The sequence below is a fragment of the Chelon labrosus genome, assembly GCF_963514085.1.
Source record: "Chelon labrosus genome assembly, chromosome: 11".
NCBI classification, from domain to species: domain Eukaryota; kingdom Metazoa; phylum Chordata; class Actinopteri; order Mugiliformes; family Mugilidae; genus Chelon; species Chelon labrosus.
Window position 1 is genome coordinate 11,601,054 of NC_140344.1, and position 17,331 is coordinate 11,618,384.

General features: G+C 43.4%; 1 protein-coding gene across 2 annotated transcripts; it reads left to right on the forward strand.

Annotated features, from left to right (window-relative positions):
• The first annotated feature begins 1,017 nt into the window (after window positions 1-1,017).
• LOC311495456 (transmembrane and coiled-coil domain protein 3-like) lies at window positions 1,018-13,101 on the forward strand. 2 transcript variants are annotated; one of them, XM_084554897.1, is made up of 4 exons: window positions 1,018-1,431; window positions 8,995-9,974; window positions 10,197-10,332; window positions 10,571-13,098. In XM_084554897.1, the coding sequence occupies exons 1-4, from the start codon at window positions 1,366-1,368 to the stop codon at window positions 10,874-10,876; spliced, it is 1,488 nt and encodes a 495-aa protein (XP_084411023.1). In that variant the 5' UTR covers window positions 1,018-1,365; the 3' UTR covers window positions 10,877-13,098. The 2 variants fall into 2 exon arrangements, with proteins under 2 accessions (XP_084411023.1, XP_084411022.1); XM_084554896.1 differs by lacking the exon at window positions 1,018-1,431 and adding an exon at window positions 5,965-6,296 and having other exon boundaries at window positions 10,571-13,101.
• The last annotated feature ends 4,230 nt before the right edge of the window (window positions 13,102-17,331 follow it).

Genomic DNA, 17,331 nt, shown 5'->3' on the forward strand with positions numbered 1-17,331 from the left:
TTTCTGCAGTACTTCCTGCTGTCTTTACTGACCAGAAAGCCATTCTCCTCACGAATGTTCTATTTTTACACCTTATCCGTTCCTCATTTTTAGCTGTTGCTCAAGCTTTATAGCTGACATTTCATGAATGTTTTAAATCTCACGCTTTACTTTTACACGTTCATGTTAGTTACAAGTCATAGCATTATAAAAACCTACCACATCCTGTGGCTTATAATTTAAGAACCAGGCAGCTTGCTAATCATGCTTACGTATGAAGATATATATATATATATTAAATTATTTTTCTGTCCTCACAATAAACAACCCAAGAACTGTATTTAAGTACAAGTGAGATCCTCCAACATCCAGAGGAAAAACTGCAGTTAGTTAAGCTACTAGCTTCAGTATCTACAGTATCATTTATTATTCTAGATGAAACTACCCAGGAGTATATGAAGCCACAGTAAACTGCTGCCCACACATAAATCTATCAGTAGAACCCTGTAGCAGTGGCGGTCCTAGGTCCTGAGGGTCCCTAGGTAAAGATGTACTACTCTTATGTGAAATCCCCCCACCCCAAGAAAAAAAAAGGGTACATAAGGGGGGGGGGGGGGGGGGGGGGCTAGAGGAGGTTGTGAAGTATTGTCACTGTTGGGCCTTCTTAGGTTCAAGGGGTTTTTTGTTGTCATTGCACAATATTTCAAAAGGCCCCCATATGTTTTTTTTCCATGGGGCCCCAACAGCTTTCTTGTATGCAATGCACTTTTAGTTAACCCTTCCCTTGTTTTACAATTTGTAACACATTGCTTTTACTCTGAAATACATATTTTTTTCCCTTCTAGCAAATGATCTGAGAAACTACACCATTGATGATGTGTAAAAACGTTAAAATGTAAGTGTTTTCACAGTATAGGCCTTGGTATTGCAAGCATAACGTATAATATTTAATTTAAAAGTCCACAGCTGTGCGCAAGGCAAGCGTCTTATCTAAGTAAAAGAATTCTGGACATATTTCAGAAATACCTCACAGTGCAGCGGTGAGGCAGTTTTTTTTTTTATCTCCAGCCCCGCTGATAGGCACATGTGTCGAAAGAGTTAAAGCCCTCCTCCTCCCTCCGCCACCCTGCAGAGAGCAATAATAGGCGGAGTTTGGGTTCACACACCGTTTTTGTATGTCGAAGGGAGCTGCCAGTCAGTGTGTGCGCGTTTACGGGTGTGTGTGTGTATGTGAGAGAGAGAGAGAGAGAGAGAGGGAGAGAGAGAGGGGGGAGAAAAACGGGGCTAATCATGGATACGAGTTTAGGAGTGAGTTGTAAACTGGTCCCGGCGGAGGAGTGAAGGAAGACCCGGCAGCTCCGGAGCGGCCGCAGACAGGAGATTATTATGCCCAGCGCGAACGTGTCCGTGCGAAGTTTGTCTGAAGTAGAGAAATACCTCAGCTCCCGGATGGTGAGTATCATGTGAGTGGATTTTGCAGCGTGGTTGTGTCATGATAATAATAATAATAAGCGGCAGGTCCCGGACTGTACCAGCGATGCATTGTTGTCTCCGGAGCTCCGCGTCATGTGAACAGCTGCGCCGCTTTAGAGCAGCAAACGTCCCCTAACAAAGAGCTTTAAGTGGAGACACAACAGAAGACTGCACTGTCTTCTTAGAGGTGTTGCAGTGGCGTAAGGACTCTGGAAGTGTCTGTCACTGCAAACTGCTGTGTAACATGTTCCGGCCCGGATCTTGACACTTTGTTCACGTCTTTATTTGAACTGATAGGCATTTTAGTCTTTTGTCTGAATGTCATATAATAGTGTGACTCACGCCCACCACAACTTCCTAGTCTAGGCTTTACAGACTAAAACATGTACCATGCAAAATATTGTCTGTAAATGAAACTGTCATGGGCGTTGTGTTGCCACTTACAGTGATGTTTTTTTAATATTACCAAAGGCCCTTTTCACAAGGCGGGTTTCACAGTTTCATAAAGCTTAATAGACACAAACAACTGAATTATCAGTCCAAACAGAAACCTAACTACGTACGTAGGTAATGAATTGTGTCACGTATTGCAGTTGTTTTTGTTTTTGTCATCATTCCTGAGAAAAACATCTAACTCAGCCTTACATTACTGTGTCTGACACTTTACATGAGATGGTTGTCCAGCTCATACACAGCATGCGTAGAAAGGAAATTTAAAAAAAAATAATATTTCATTTAATTGATCACTAAATGAATGTTTGACGCCACAAAGGTTCTTTCTATATGCATGACAATGTGAGATAGTAACATAGAATCTGTGGTGATTCAAGTGTTTCCATTACTAACTGAGTTTATGGTGACAGTGAACTCTCTCTCAGATGTCGTACACAGAAACTGAGTTTAATTTCTAAAGCCCCAAACCACAAAACTGAAACATAGGTTCCCATCTGTACAACATGTGAGTCATTTTTTTTTTCCTCTTTAGATACTTGATTCTGGGTAAAGAAATTAAAACTTCCCAAAAGAAAAACTGTTCACTACCTCAGACAGGTTTAGAGGAACCCCGCTCCCCCCCCCCCCCCCCAAGTCTAAGATAATAGTAATGTATGACATTTTTTTTAGAATATCATTAGAGGAATAGTGGTGACAGGTCAACTAAACTATGAGTTTAAAGTCAGCTGTTCCTTGCGACTTTGGCACTGAGAAGTTGTGCAACCACATTGCCAGGAAAGCATCAGTCAGCAAATGGGTTTCCTTTCTATGTGAACCCTCAGACCGGCCACCAGTCTGAGCACGACACATCGGCCTTGCTGGGACTTATCTGGTGTGTGGCTCTTGCTAAAACTCATCCGCTGCCCTCAGAGGAACTGCAAATAAACTGCGTTTTCCACTGGAGTGCAGTTCGAAAGAATCATATGCGAATGCTTTGCGGCGGCTTCTCACGTAATCTGTCTGACCATTGTGGTTTAATCACCATCGCAGTATAACGGAGGAGCGCATCAAAATATTTGGCTGGCTTGGACTGCGTACTTGTGCTTTTCCTCGCTCTTTTGGCCACGGATGACATTCCAGTTCGGCTTCTCAAAAAGCCATTGTGCTGCAGATATAGTAGGTTAGAGGCCAAAGATGATGCAACAAATGGGTTTTCATGGCCTGTTTCCAGAAACAGTTTTTAACCATTGCTCAGATTTGTGTGGCATTTCTCAGTGGGCCTTCTCTCCACTGGTGAACCCCGCACTTTAATTGTCGTGTTTGTTTTTTAACATTTATATCATCAGACAAATGGCAGCCATTCACCATCACATCAGTATCACTGCTTTAATGTCCTTCATAGCTAATAAGCTGCTCGAGTCCTCACCAGTCACCATCTCTATTCACTCGCTCACTTGAAATCAGTGCGTTGCATATACAGTGGCTGCGCATTTATCTTAATCGAATCCCATTCAGTACATTCGTGAGCAGACGCTGGCGCTGTTAATGGGCTATTGATTTGGTCCTGGAACAGCTTGTATCTGAGATAGCAGGGAATACATCTTAAGCAATTCATTCCCCTGACCTCCTGGGGCTTATTCATTCAGGAAACTTAAGACTTCAAACGGTATTGCTAGTTTTATACCCCCCTCTCTTTTATTAGAATGAGGCACACTGTTCGGCCTCTGAGTAAAGAAAGCAATCAAAGTTTGACCACATAGGCAGCTGTGAGATGTAGATGAAAGAAGGAGGAGGAGACGTTGGGTCAGCTAAAATAAAAGATGTGCTCCTTGTCGCTCTCACTCTCTCTGTCTCTGGTTTTCTTCCCGTTCCCCCGTTTGAGCCCTAAGTGTCTGTATCCATGAGGATCAGCTGGAGGGAATACCAATAAGCACTGCAGGCTTCTTCCCCTCTGTGGTTCTGTTCTCTGCTGAAGGGATGGTTTTGTTCCATCTCTTCGTGTGTGCCAACTCCATTCCCTTGAGTGTGTGTGTGTGTGTTTATCTGGGGTGTCCAGAGGCGATGACAAGGAACACAAAATGAGTGTCACTTTATGTACCACACACCAAGGTCTTGTCATTTCGATCTCGTTTCTTCAGACCACATCCGACACCTGTGCTCGTATTTGCATGTGTCTGAGTGTCTGTGTGACCTGACCCTGCGAACTAATGGTTTTGTCAGATTACGGCCGCGATTGTGAGTGCTTGCAAACATGACTTCCTCGTACCGGGGACAATGTGTTCCTCTTTGCATAAGAAAATGTCTGTGGTTTTAGTAATGTTCCCCCTAACAGTGGGTACCAAGAAAAATATATTTAGTTTCTGTACATTCTACAAATCTCAACCAATATTTTCCTACCACTGCTCATTAATATTTAGCAAATGCCCGATGCACATTCACCCAGATCTAAGTGATTACTGCGATTTCTCTTACTCTAGTTCAGAACTTAAATGCTGAATCGCTGCTCTGTCTGTTTGTTGTGGTGCTGCATTGGGCAGATGAGCTTAAGGTCTGCTTTTGCATAAAAAACGGAATCACTAACTAGATCATTGATCCAAGAGAGAGCACACTGCAGTGCAAGATAAGCAGCATCTGCAGTTTTTATCCACTCCTCTGACTTAGCCCCCAAAATGCAGCTAAGTTTGGGGTAGATTTAAAAAAGCAGAATAATACACAGCGCTGCCTCGTTGGGATAAGATTGAAGCTGATTCAGAGACATCTTTATGTTATGCTGTCAAGCAAGGTCAGGGCAAATTAAATGGGTCACGGCGTTGGACAGACGCTGTGTGCTATGTAGGGCAGCGTGGGTGGAAAGAGCGCTCCTGAGGTGTGACTGAGGCATCCTGAGGGCACGGAGGACTCCTGCAGATGCTGCTGGTGGAGATGGTGTGTGCTGATGAGTTGTGTTAAGGAGCGCCCTGTCCTCGTATCACTTATATCTGTCTCTGTCTTTCTGTTTTCTTCCACTCTACTGACACATAGTATCAAGCAGATGCTATGTGCAGCAGATGTCAAGCAGATGTCTCACAAAGGACAGCCTTTAAATCACAAAGTTATAGAGCTCTCCTGTTGGACACAAACACCAAAAGCTCTAGATGGTACCACAATCTCATCACTCTAAATTCAATCCGTGACCCTCCAGTTCAGGACTGCTCACATAACTGTCAGACTTTACTGAGTCCATAAGCCTTTCCCCTAGTTTCTGGGCTTTCACTACCCCCCTCTTCATCACTGGCTATCGCAAAAGACCTTCAGTCCTCGCCATCTTTCACCCCGCAACCTTAATAACCCTGTAGAACGGCTGCATAAGTGTTTGGGACAAACAAAGTAAAAAGTAGGGCAGCTCCTCAGCAGACTGGGCAGGACATTTTCATCAGCATGAGGTGGCTTCATTTAAGCAGAGGCACTCATCCGGAGAGACCCTCGGATTGCTTCTGCTGTAAGTCAGAGTGGGTAGAAATCTTGAGTAGCAGCAGCAGCAGCAGTGGTGGAAAACGGTTTAATTAAATTAAAATGGCACAATTTCATCAGATCTCACGTCAGGAAATTTTCAGATGTCTCACTTTTTGCTACGCTCAAGAATGTGGAAAACATCTGGGTTGTGTTATTCCTGCTCTTTGAGATATTCTCATGAATCAGGCCCAGTCCTGCCAAAAGCCATCTTGTTTTTATAAAACAAAGTGTACGCCCATCGTTCCAGCTGTGTAATACAACTTCGGCTTAAAGTTCATTGCCTCACGTGCGCTGTAAATATGGAAGTTGTATTGATTCCCTATCCAAACATCTTTTGCTCTTGTCTGTTTTTGCTGCGGGCCCCAACCATGACTCATCAATAGTTGCCAGGCGCCCATTTGAACTATTTTACAGTCAGTCCCAAATCTCTCATATCTCTGTTATCATGCTACCTTGAAGCAATGAACCGAAACCACTGTACCCTGTGTTTGGCCCCTAATGCCACAGAGGGGAATATTGAACTTTTCAAAGTAAATGCTGGTAGTGGGAGAGTGCCTGAGGATCTAGCTTAGTTCCAGTGCTGCATAAATAGCACACACTCTAAGCTGTCTGGTTGAACAGGCAGTTCTTTGTGTTTGTTCGTTTGAAAAAGACTTGGTAATACGAGCAACCTACACACCGGCCTGCCTTACACTTCCTCTCGAGGAAAGAAGGAGGATCTCAAGCTTCTCTTTCTCTTGTGTGACAGACAGGTTTGACAAGAGGGCATTTAAGTGATTACCCGCAAGCCCGATTGTACAGACAGTGGTTAGAGCATGCAGTCTAGGAGGAGCAGCGTTGTGACTGGGCACAGGGCTCCTCGGCCTGTACGTCGGGCCAGTGAATCCATATGCAGAAGCTCAGTCTTGGACAGGGCAGAGGTAGGATATGACAAAGTAAGCTTTTTTTCTCAGCAGAGAAAGACTTCTGTGTTCAAGAAGGACAGATGCCTCAGAGAGTGAGAGAGTGGGATGAGGACAGAGGCTGAAATTCCCCAGGCCGGCTTGTAGAAATAAGCACGGCATTCTCTGGTTACTCACTATACATAGATAAGTCTATACTGTGTTTGTACTGTATAATTATAGTCTCATAGACGTGGATAAATCAACGCATTTATATATACATGTGTAAACAACACTAAATTTGACAGGAATGCTACCATCATTTAAGGCTGTAGCTCCTTGACAAAAAGTGATGTTTAATGTTTACCATCTTAGTTCAGCCAGGTCATGTTTGCTAATTAGGGCTGTACCACTGGTTCTCAAATGGGTAGACGGCATCGATATCAGCTCTCATGAATCAACAAGGTTAACCTCAATCTTGGTTTTGACGCGTTTTATGAGTTATTTATAATTTTATATCACTTTATCTATTTATTTTATTAAAAATAACATGCCAAAACAACAAAAAATGTTGTCTCAAATGTTTGAGAACCAATACTTTAAACACATCATTAGATTTTTGATATAAATTTCTTTGTCTTGACGATGGCACTAGAGGAAATGTCAGTGCCTCCCTATTGTGCGGCATTACAATCGTTCGAGTCACATCCATTGACTGTACGTGAGGAAGGACAAACCCTTTGACGCGTCACCCATGGGGAGTGGTTTTTTAATGTCAATGTGGCGTCTCTGGTCGCCGCCATCTGATGCCTAGACATCTAGCGGCCTTTGGGGTCACCCACCTATCACTCAGAGAGGCTATATCCCTTATGCATAACTAAGTCTTGAAATAATTTGTACAGGTAAATTCATCCTTGTATAGCTGTGCGTTTTATACTTTGTGGTTTTTAAAATCTTTTAAAAATGTCTTGTGTAAAGTTGGGCACTTTGACATGGCAGTCTGTGGTGATCACCATAGACGTAGGCGATAACTCGCTTTTGGAGTCGCAAAGCCTAAATTGGCCAGCGGGGAACTACAGTTTTTGACACTTCCGCATTTTCTTACTTTTTCACCCACGTGAGGTTCCCGCTTGGCCAAAACCAAGCACAAAAGCAGTTTCTCTATAGTCATTGTGGTGACACACACTCGAATAATAAATGAGATGTTACAGATACAAATTCTTGCTCAATGCATCATCCTCACAAACCAGTTTGACTGGTTGCTTGAGGGTGAGGTCATTGTGCCAGCAGCAAGTAAATGAAATTTACATGTTCCGTTGGATAACTTGAATCCAACTGAATTAGGGAGGGGTAATCCTGATGAATGCGTTTTTGTTTTCGTCTCAGTATCTTTTTAATGTGATTCAGCTCGCACCCCGTGTGCACATCTAGCCGCAAATCATCTTAAGGTAAACCTTCTCTTCCACATGACAGTCATGTGCTGAGTGTACGTCAGCATGGGGTGAGCTTTACATGCATTCCTCAAATATAAAGATGCTTGGCTTGCAATGTGTGGCCATTACGTGATGGTGTTGAAATGCTAAGAGGGATTGAGTCATAAGTCTGCTTGAGTTAGCCATCATCTGTTATTTGCTTGAAGCGAGTAGTGTTACATTTGTTAAGGATTAGTGCAGCTTTGTAAGGCCTGTAGTTCTTGTTGTACAACACTTTGTGTTAGGCTTTATCAGCTTCCACCTCCTGTCATTACACTGGCATTGTCCAGTGAACTTGCAAGATTCAGCTACGACTACACTTCTGTTTCTTTACAGAAGTGACACTGCTGCTCGCAAAAATGTAGCTCTGAAACCCAATTAAACTACTTCTTCGCCTCAGTTTCCTCTGTATGGAGCGTCTTAAGGTTTCCTGTCACAGATCTATTCTGCTTTAAATCCTCAAATGTGCAGCGGAGTATTCTTTTGACACAGCAGTCAAAAACTGAATCTACTGCAATGTCGTGCCTGGATGAGGAAAATGGTAATTAACTGTAAAAATGAGGGTCACTGTCTGGAAAAGGGATTTCCTGAGCCTTGTGGCTTTGTGTGTGACATTATCACTGACCTACATTAAATGTGCATGGTCCACTTGTTCCGCACACATTACACATGCTGTTATCTGAATTGTGTCTTCTGTGTCGTCTGTGTTGTGTACTGTACACAAACGGGATTAAATTCCGGCTCTTACAACGTAACAGATGTGCCAAATAAGAGCATTACCGACACTCCCAGATGGCCTCATAGTGTTAATATTTGAATATTGTGCAAAGCAGAACTCGCTTTGTGGAAATATTGTACAGTCAGAAATTTGCACGGAAGTGAAAAACACATAGGAAAATTCCTCACTTTTACAGTGTTTGTCTCATGTACTGTACATCTAAAGCTAGAAAGTCCAAGAAAAAAAAAAAAAAAATACCACAACTTTCAAGCCATGGATTTGAAACTATTTGTTGGCGTGTTGTAAATACCCATGGCACTCCAGAGCTAGTAGTTCAGGTAACATTCACCACAAGCACTTGGTCACATGTAGTTTTACAATGTGAAACATGCAACAAGTTTACATGTAATAAAGCCTGATTTAAAAGTATATATATTACATTTATTTTGCTGCACAGCCACCTCTGTTGATTAGACAAAGTTATTTAGTAAAAGATTATCCCATTCAACATTTGTTGACATCTAATCTTTGTTGCTCCTCCTCGTAGGACCGAAGTGCCGATGGCAGTTCTCTGAGCATCGCTGCTTCAATGCGTCGAGGTTCTTCAGAGAACAACCTGGATCTGGACCTGAGTGATGGAGGTCCAGGTTCTGGTCTTGGGGTCGAGGTCCACCGCAGCCGTTCCTGCTTGGACAGCCTCAAGCAGAAGATACTGAAGGTCACAGAACAGTTGAAGATCGAGCAAACGGCACGAGATGAGAATCTAGCGGAGTATCTGAAGCTCATGGACAGCGCAGACAAGCAGCAAATTGGGCGCATCAAACAGGTGTTTGAGAAGAAGAACCAGAAGTCCGCTCAGAACATTGCCCAGATGCAAAAAAAGCTGGAGCAGTACCACAGAAAGATGAAAGACAATGAAATCCTTCAAACCCCATCACCTCGCCCGCCCAGTGTCAAACACAGCACCATACCCAGGGAGTCACCCAGAGAGCTGCTGAGGGATATGACCGGCAGTGGCAGGCACCCGACCATGGACAAGATCAAAACCATCGGACCAGGTGTCTCACTCTCTCCTCCATTCTTTTTCAGCAAGCCCAGAGAGTTCGCAAACCTCATCAGGAACAAGTTTGGCAGCGCTGATAACATCGCCCAAATGAAGACCACTCTGGATGCCTCGTCTCCATTACCCACTGACGGCGCAGGAAAGGGGCTGAGCAGCAGCACCTCTCTGGTGGGCAAGCCCAAGTACCCCAGTGATGACGAGTGCTCTTCAGGTAGTGCTTCTATTTCAGCAGACAGTAACGGGAACCCAGCAGGGGGTGGAGCGTCTGCGGGTCAAGTTCAAGGCCACGGCCTGGAGCAGCAGTTAGGAGGGGACAGTCAGGGCAGACTGGCAATGAGCCTGGAGGAGGTGAGAGAGATCAAAGAAGCCCAGAGCCAGCTGGAAGAGGATATAGAGGAGTTTAAGGCGCAGTTCAAGAAAGAGTACGGCGTCATCAACCAAACACTGCAGGAGGAGAGATACAGGTATGTTATATAAGATCTCATCTCCCTTACATAATACACCATCAGGCCTAATGCCTAACATTATGTCTGTTGTCAGAACAGACATAAAATATTAATCTAAAGTGTAAACAAGCATAGCACTAAGAGCATTTGGACAAAAGTATTAGCTTTATGATGTTAACATCTGCAGAAGAGCTCCACAAAAGCTAAATCCTCTTTGAATCCTCTCATATCAACTTGCAGGTACGAGCGTTTGGAGGACCAACTGAACGACCTGACGGAACTACACCAGCATGAGATGGCAAATCTGAAGCAGGAACTGGCCAGCATCGAGGAGAGGGTAGCCTACCAGGCTCAGGAAAGAGCCAGAGACATACAGGTATATAACAGTGAACCTAAGATGTAGTGATACGTTAGATGTAAGCTGCAGGTTAAGCAGCTTTCCTGTTTATCATTTAGGTTTGATCAGAGAGACTATTAAACTTTTATATTATGACTACAAATTCTTCTTCGTCTCCACATCCCTCTGCTGATGCATTAATTATTATGGACTTTAAGTGGAGGATATTGCCCTTAGAAACTGTCTGACCCATACTATATCTCACCATGTTTCTCAGGAAGCCCTTGAGTCGTGCCAGACCCGCGTTTCCAAGCTGGAGCTCCAGCAGCAGCAGCAGCAGCAGACGGTCCAGCTCGAGAGCCGCGACGCCCGAGTCTTGATCGGGAAGAGCATCAACATCATGCTGGCCATCATCACCGTCATCCTGGTGTGTGTCTCCACTGCTGCCAAGTTTGCCGCCCCGCTGATGAGGAGCCGCTATCATGTGGTAGCTACTCTCCTGGGGGTTTGTTTTTTGACCATATTCTGGAAGAACTGGGACCGTTTACAGTATTCCATAGACAGGTTGCTGGTGCCTGCTTAATAGCCACGAGAACACACTGAAGATGCCATCAACATGGATGCAGTCAGGTGACAGGATAGGACTGTCTAAGAGGATTGGTTGTACAATCGTCAGAAGACACGATCGCCATGCATTTACAGAGGTCACTTTTTTTTCTTTTTTAAGTCGGGCTGAAATTAAATTTTGTTGATTTTCTTTCTTGTCTAGAACTTGAATGTGTGTAGCTAACGACGTTGTGTAACCTTTCAAATGATATTTATATAACAGTAAATTTCGCTACTTCCTTAGCAATTCAATACAAGGAGCAAGAAGGATGAAGAAAAGTATAAACACTGTTAAAGGAAGAATAATTCATAGATGAGGTAAGAACTGGCAAATTATCACCCTTTCGCATTTTGTATCTCTCAAACTTTAACATATCTCAAACTGCAAGCATGCACATGTGCACAAACAAGACCTCAGTCTTAGCATCTTGTTGGCCACAACCATGAAGTGCTAATGTCATCCTCAAAGGAGTCATTGGACATTTGGGGAAATACAGTTATTTTCTTCTCTGCTGAGAGTTGGATGATCTCACATCTTTGTGGTAACTTTGAAGCGACTACCTGCAGCCGTTTATCTGAGCTCAGCTTAGAATAAAACTGGAGCGTATCGTTTTAATGGATTTTGGTGTGGGCAGGCAGATGTATTTACTTTCGGACAGAGTTAGGCTAGCAGTATTCACCTCATTTTAAGTCCTTTTTCTATGCTAAGCTATCAGGCTGCTGGTATCATGAAGACAAATAAGTGTATATTCCCAACTGCTGAAATATGCTTTGAATGGAGAATCCACAGACTAAAGCAGAGGTGTTGGGCATCCTATTTTTATTTTATGTTTAGTTTCTTTACTACTTATTGCCTTGTCTGTCCTGCATGTTCAGTCATCTCTTGCAAAAAAACGTTCTTAATGTTTAAAGTGCAATATATTTGATTTCTAGGTGCACTGTTTTTAAAATGAGTCTTTTAGGAGTGAGTGTTTTACGTCGATCTTTAAGAGGAGTGACGGGCTGTTGGTGCTGGATGGGGGCGGTCAGGAAGTATCATTAATGCTGGCACGGGAGATTCATAACCACTGAAGTCACTGCTGGGCTCTGATAAGACCAGCTGTCTCCCCTCTCAAGGGCCAAAAATCAATCCAACTGCATTACCGTGCTAGTAGCATGATAGTATCAACACACGCCGCCAGCCCCCGCGCACAAACAGCTGAAAAACAGTCAGCCACTTGGCTCTCTGTACATAAATGTCTTATGGGTTTTGACCAGATTCACGTTGGTCTTTTACTAATAATGTGATGGAGAGGCGACGAGTTATACTGTGATTTAAGGCCTTTTTCTGAGGAAAAATGCAATTCCCTTTTTTAAAAGGAGCAACAAGCAGCCTTCAGTGCTCCGCTGATAGCACAGGAGCACATTACAGGCTCTCTGTGATAAACTACGAGCCCATTTTTTTTGGACTGACTAATGTGTTATTTCATGTTTGTCCCATGAACATTGTCTGTGAGGATTTCACACGAAGCAACGGACCACTTTTAATGTTTGTCTGCCATAATAACGTGTTTGTGTTGTTGTCTGTCTGTTTTACTGACTGTACCTTTTTTTTTCCTGTTCCCATTTCTGACATATTTGAGGATGTTTTACATGCAGAACTACAAACTGGTTTACATTATCCTTTCATCTATGGTGCACTATGTGATCAATCAGTTGTACTTTCATGCATTACGTGCCTTTGTCTGACAATTGCTGTTAAATTAAACAAACCTTTTTAATCAACTTGACACTGACGTCTGAAATCGGCTTTGAGGTTTTTCTAAAAATACGTCAGCAGCTGAGAGGTGTCAATAGCTCCACTGTCATCAGAAAATCCAAGATTACCTCACTTCCAGTGGTATAAAAAAAGGACAGTGATGAAAGGTGGAAATTTGCTAACTCACTAAAACATGGCCGTAACCTAGCAATATTCATAGGGAAAAAAACGAGTGCACTCCTCATTAATGAAACAGATGATTATGTCAGCATCTTCTTTATTTTCCTCTGGGACATTTGCACCAGAAGATTAAACCTTAAAAAAACTGAACAAGCAAACAGATTATAAGTAATTATATAACATTAATATTGATGCAAATATCTGCGGTGTTTTTAGTGCTAAGCATGGTCTCCTTCACCACCACTAGGGGGTGTAGGTGCTGCACTGTTGATATGACGGGGACCAAGAGCACACTGGAAGGCTGCAGAGTCTCACCCTCAAACTGTAAGCACCGGATTTATGCATGCTTTTTGAAATCAAGATGATTTATTCCTTTATAGTCTAAATCGATGCCACTGCTTTACATTGAAACGGCAGAGACTCAGAGCAGCAGTGACACCACAGGCTGCGTGGAAGAGTGGTGCCCTCTGCTGTTTCTGTTCACCAAATCCGCAGCTTTCCTTCATGTTTACAATTTTGTGCACGACTCCACTGCAGCACTTTTCTATATGTTGCACTTAACATTCAATCTAGGTCACCGAGTATTCCAGTCTTTATGCAGACTGATGCCCGTCTGTAAATGTATGATGCAGCTTCCATTCGTGTGGATTTTGGCACCTTGTTAAGTTATGATACTTCCAATTCAATTAAAATTCACTATAATGAATGGGCTCAGTTCCAAGATTATCAAACAGCCACAGTAGTTGCTGCCACCATGTGAATTATGAGATGCTTTAAACAACTGACTGAGGATCTGAAAATGATGTCTGCAAAGAAGGAGAAGCTTAAAAGAGCATACCAGACCACTTCCAGCTTTTAATTTCCTCTGTCTTTGACAAATAGCAGTTAATTGGGACTTCAGAAACACAGATCCAGAGGACTAACATAACTTTCTGAAACTGCTGAGCAGAAAACAAAGTAAACCCCCAAGGCACTGGAGGAAGGTTTAACTCAGACAGGAGTGGTGCATCTTTCAACTCCGCTGCTTTAATGCACAAACATGGTCGACAAGGATGAGTCATCAGGAAGAAACCTTGACTGTGACCTCATCACAAAGTTCAATGTCTGAAGTCTGCAAAGCAGCAAGATTCATTTTGGAAACGTGGAGTGGAACGACGCAGGCAAAGCTGAACTTTCTGGCCACGGTCACCAAAGGTATGTTGATAAAAAAAGAAGGAGCATTTGATGGAATTGTTCATCAGGGGTGAAAATATTCTTCTTTGGGGCTGTGTGGCAGCCAGTGGCAAAGGAACCGCTGCACAGATCGAACGAAGAATGGATTCTGCTGAATATCATCAAACTCTGGATGCAATTGTCTTACAATCGGCCGAGAAACTGAAAAGATGTTGACTTCTTCAAACGGACAATACCTCAAAACTCTCCATGAAATACACAATGTAAAGCTTTTGCAGTCATTTGAATCTAAATGTGATAGTATAAGGCAGAATAAAATTTCCCAGCGATCTTCAGGTTGAAAATCATAAAAGTGGACAAAAACTTTTCATATTTAAGTCAATGAACTGAACAGTAACTCTTACTTTTTGACAGGTGTTCTTAAAAAAATCAATATAATATGCCTAAGATTGCCCCAACTTTTCCATGCACACAGAGCGAGCCCCGTGTACAGCTAAATAATTTAACTTACATTCAGCTGCACTGCCATACGGCTCACTGGCACCGCAGTGTGCATGATTTAGTCTGTGTCATTAGTGCCTGCCTGCATACCAAACAGAGGCACAGACACATGGTGAGATAGGGGAGCAGGAGCAGAGATGATAGACACTCAGCTTAACTGGGGCTCTCTGGCACTCACACAGTGTTCCCATACTTTATGAGCTAGCTTAAGTTGAAGAGTGAAGAACAGTGAGATGTGTGCACATATGCCTGTGTGTGTGTGTGTGTGTGTGTGTGTGTGTGTGTGTGTGTGTAGGAGGACTGGCTGTGTTTCGAGCATTTGTGGAGCAACTAAGGCCTCTGGGAGAGAAAAAAAAATAAAATACGCCGATTGGTATGACGCCGATATCCTGAATAACACACACGTACACACAGCCACCCACCCACCCACACACACACACACACACACGGAGGCTTAAAAACCAGGGATTATGAGCTATATTTGTAGGTGCGAATGGAGAGCAATATTCTCCTTCCCCAGTCTCTCTCCTTTTTCTACGTGGTCTAAAGAGTGAGCACTTCCCTTTGATGTGAGCAGTCCTGTGTGTTTTCCATTGCGCCGTCCCTCGCGGCTCCTGGAGCTCGCTGGCCTATTCACTGGGCTCCATAATGAGCTGCTAATTATCCTAGGACCTCATCAAGTCTCTTTGGGCCCACAGCTAAGCCTCCTCCTCACACAGGTTGGCATGGTGACCGCAGGGGACGGGACCTGGAGGAGGCCACCAAAAAGACTGCCGCAGCTCCACTCCTGCTCCCTCCTCTACTGAGGGGGAGTGAGAGGGACACATTATTGTTCTCTCACAGGAAGACAAAGAAGGAGAGAGTGGGAAGTGTGCAGATAGAATTAGGTTAGGTAGAATATTTATGCTTTGCCCGTGTGTTCGACTGTGAGTGCGTGTTTTGCATGTGTGTGTCACTCATGCATGAACTCAGATTATGGGAAAGTTCTGACCTCCCTGGCAACTTCCATGCTGATTTATGTCTGGTCCTGCTGTAGCGCTGAGCCCTTCCCATTTCCTGTTTATGGTGTCATGGAAACAGGCTCTGTTCCCTTCCTCCGATTTTGCGCTATAACGTGAAAATGTCCCCTGCGTCTAGCAGCGAGCCACAGCCTCACACTCCAGCCGCCTCAAGCTCTGCAGCTCTGCGACGCTGCTGTGTCTGCAGCCAGAATTAGAGTCTCCTAATGATGAATGCATAGAAATAGCCGGTGGAGAAACTTCCAGATTTATGGGTCACATTTATCATCAAGGTCTTCATATAAATCACATTTTAAACGTCCCTAATTCAAAGGCACCTCCAATTTCCTTTAGTTGCTAGGCAACCGTAGAGCGCCACAGTGATGCTCGGAGTTAAAGGCTGGCAGCCCGGTGGTGTAAAGTGGATTGTGGGGTGAATCACTGTCTTTTATAGCTCTGAGGTTCCATTACATGGCCAGCTGACAATGACAATGATACACTGTCACTGCAGAGTAATTACACAGCTTGTTGATCCCTCTGGTGCATTCACGAGCAAATCAGCTGAATAGTGGTAGTGGGTTTGACCAGTGCCGTGGGCGAAACAGTTAACATTTGTGATGTGTTTTTTTTTCCCAAAGATAACCTGGTGTTAGGATGTTGAAAATGTGGTTATTGGAAAGACTTTTGTTTGTCTGACAATAATTTAATCTCACCCGTCAATGTCTACGAAGTCCTTTCATGCACATGTGGTGTCTATTACCGGACCATATGTGTCTGCGTTTAGGTCCCTTTATTTTATGATTTATTCTGCTTTTGTATCCCTTTCAATCCCCGTTTCTTCTGCACACTTGTGCACTGTTTGTATTTCTAATCATCTCAAATTCCTCTGAAAATCACACTGCAGACTACACATGACACCATTGTGCAGAAGCTCAGCTAGAGACCCAGTGAATAACAACCACCTCCTCCACTGTTGCTCACAGTTTCATTTAGGATTCGGCACCTTACAGGATCATGCACAATACTATCACAATATCAACTAAAAAAAAAAAAACTCTACTTGCTGTTTTAATTGATTTGAGCCGACTAGCTGACCAAGTTAGTGACTAGCTTGCACAATTAGTATTTAATTGCTAAGGAGACTGATATTTCATTCAGAAGTCTCCAGTTGTTCAGGTCTTAATTAATGAATGACAATAAGAGTCTGCTACCGTGCTAGTGGCTCTGTGAGGGAGTATAGTGAGATGCAGCAGTCAGTTCTCTGAGTGTAATGATGACAATTAACATCAGCATGCCAACATTTTCTAATTTGTATTAAACACAAAGAGCAGCTGAGGCTGATGGGAATGTCATCAGCTGTGCAGGCCTCCGGTTAGAAACCCAAATACAAGAAGATGAAATCTAACCTGATGAGAGCGCTCGAGGAAAAGTCAGGGGATAATGAAAGTCATTAGCAGTCGTCCTCTGGATATTCCATTGGACTTCATCAAAGTGTTACAGCCAGGCTGCAGTTCTTTTAATTAAAAAACCTGAAATGCCAACTGTCACCAAAGTTAGTAGGGATTCATGAGGACTGTGCACATCTGTAACAAATTTTATGCCAATCAGTTGAACTGTAATTGAGAAGCGGGGGACCGATTGATGGGCAGACATTAGGCCTCCATAAAGAATACGCTGCTAATGTGGCCCAAACCACCAGCCATTACATGGACTCCCCACATTCACGATGCACATTTTTGTATAAATCCTTTTTCAGCAGTCTCCGTCACACAGGCATTACGCTCAAGATTACACGAGCGAAGGAATGTAAAACCACAGAGACGCCGACGTGCTTCATAAAGA

Excerpts from the sequence above, each read along its gene's own strand:
- LOC311495456 (XM_084554896.1), top strand. The coding sequence starts at position 6,192 with ATGCAGTCTAGGAGGAGCAGCGTTGTGACTGGGCACAGGGCTCCTCGG. Across the intron at positions 6,297-8,994 it reads CAGTCTTGGACAGGGCAGAG|GACCGAAGTGCCGATGGCAG; the intron begins GTAGGATATGAC and ends TCCTCCTCGTAG. Across the intron at positions 9,975-10,196 it reads CTGCAGGAGGAGAGATACAG|GTACGAGCGTTTGGAGGACC; the intron begins GTATGTTATATA and ends ATCAACTTGCAG.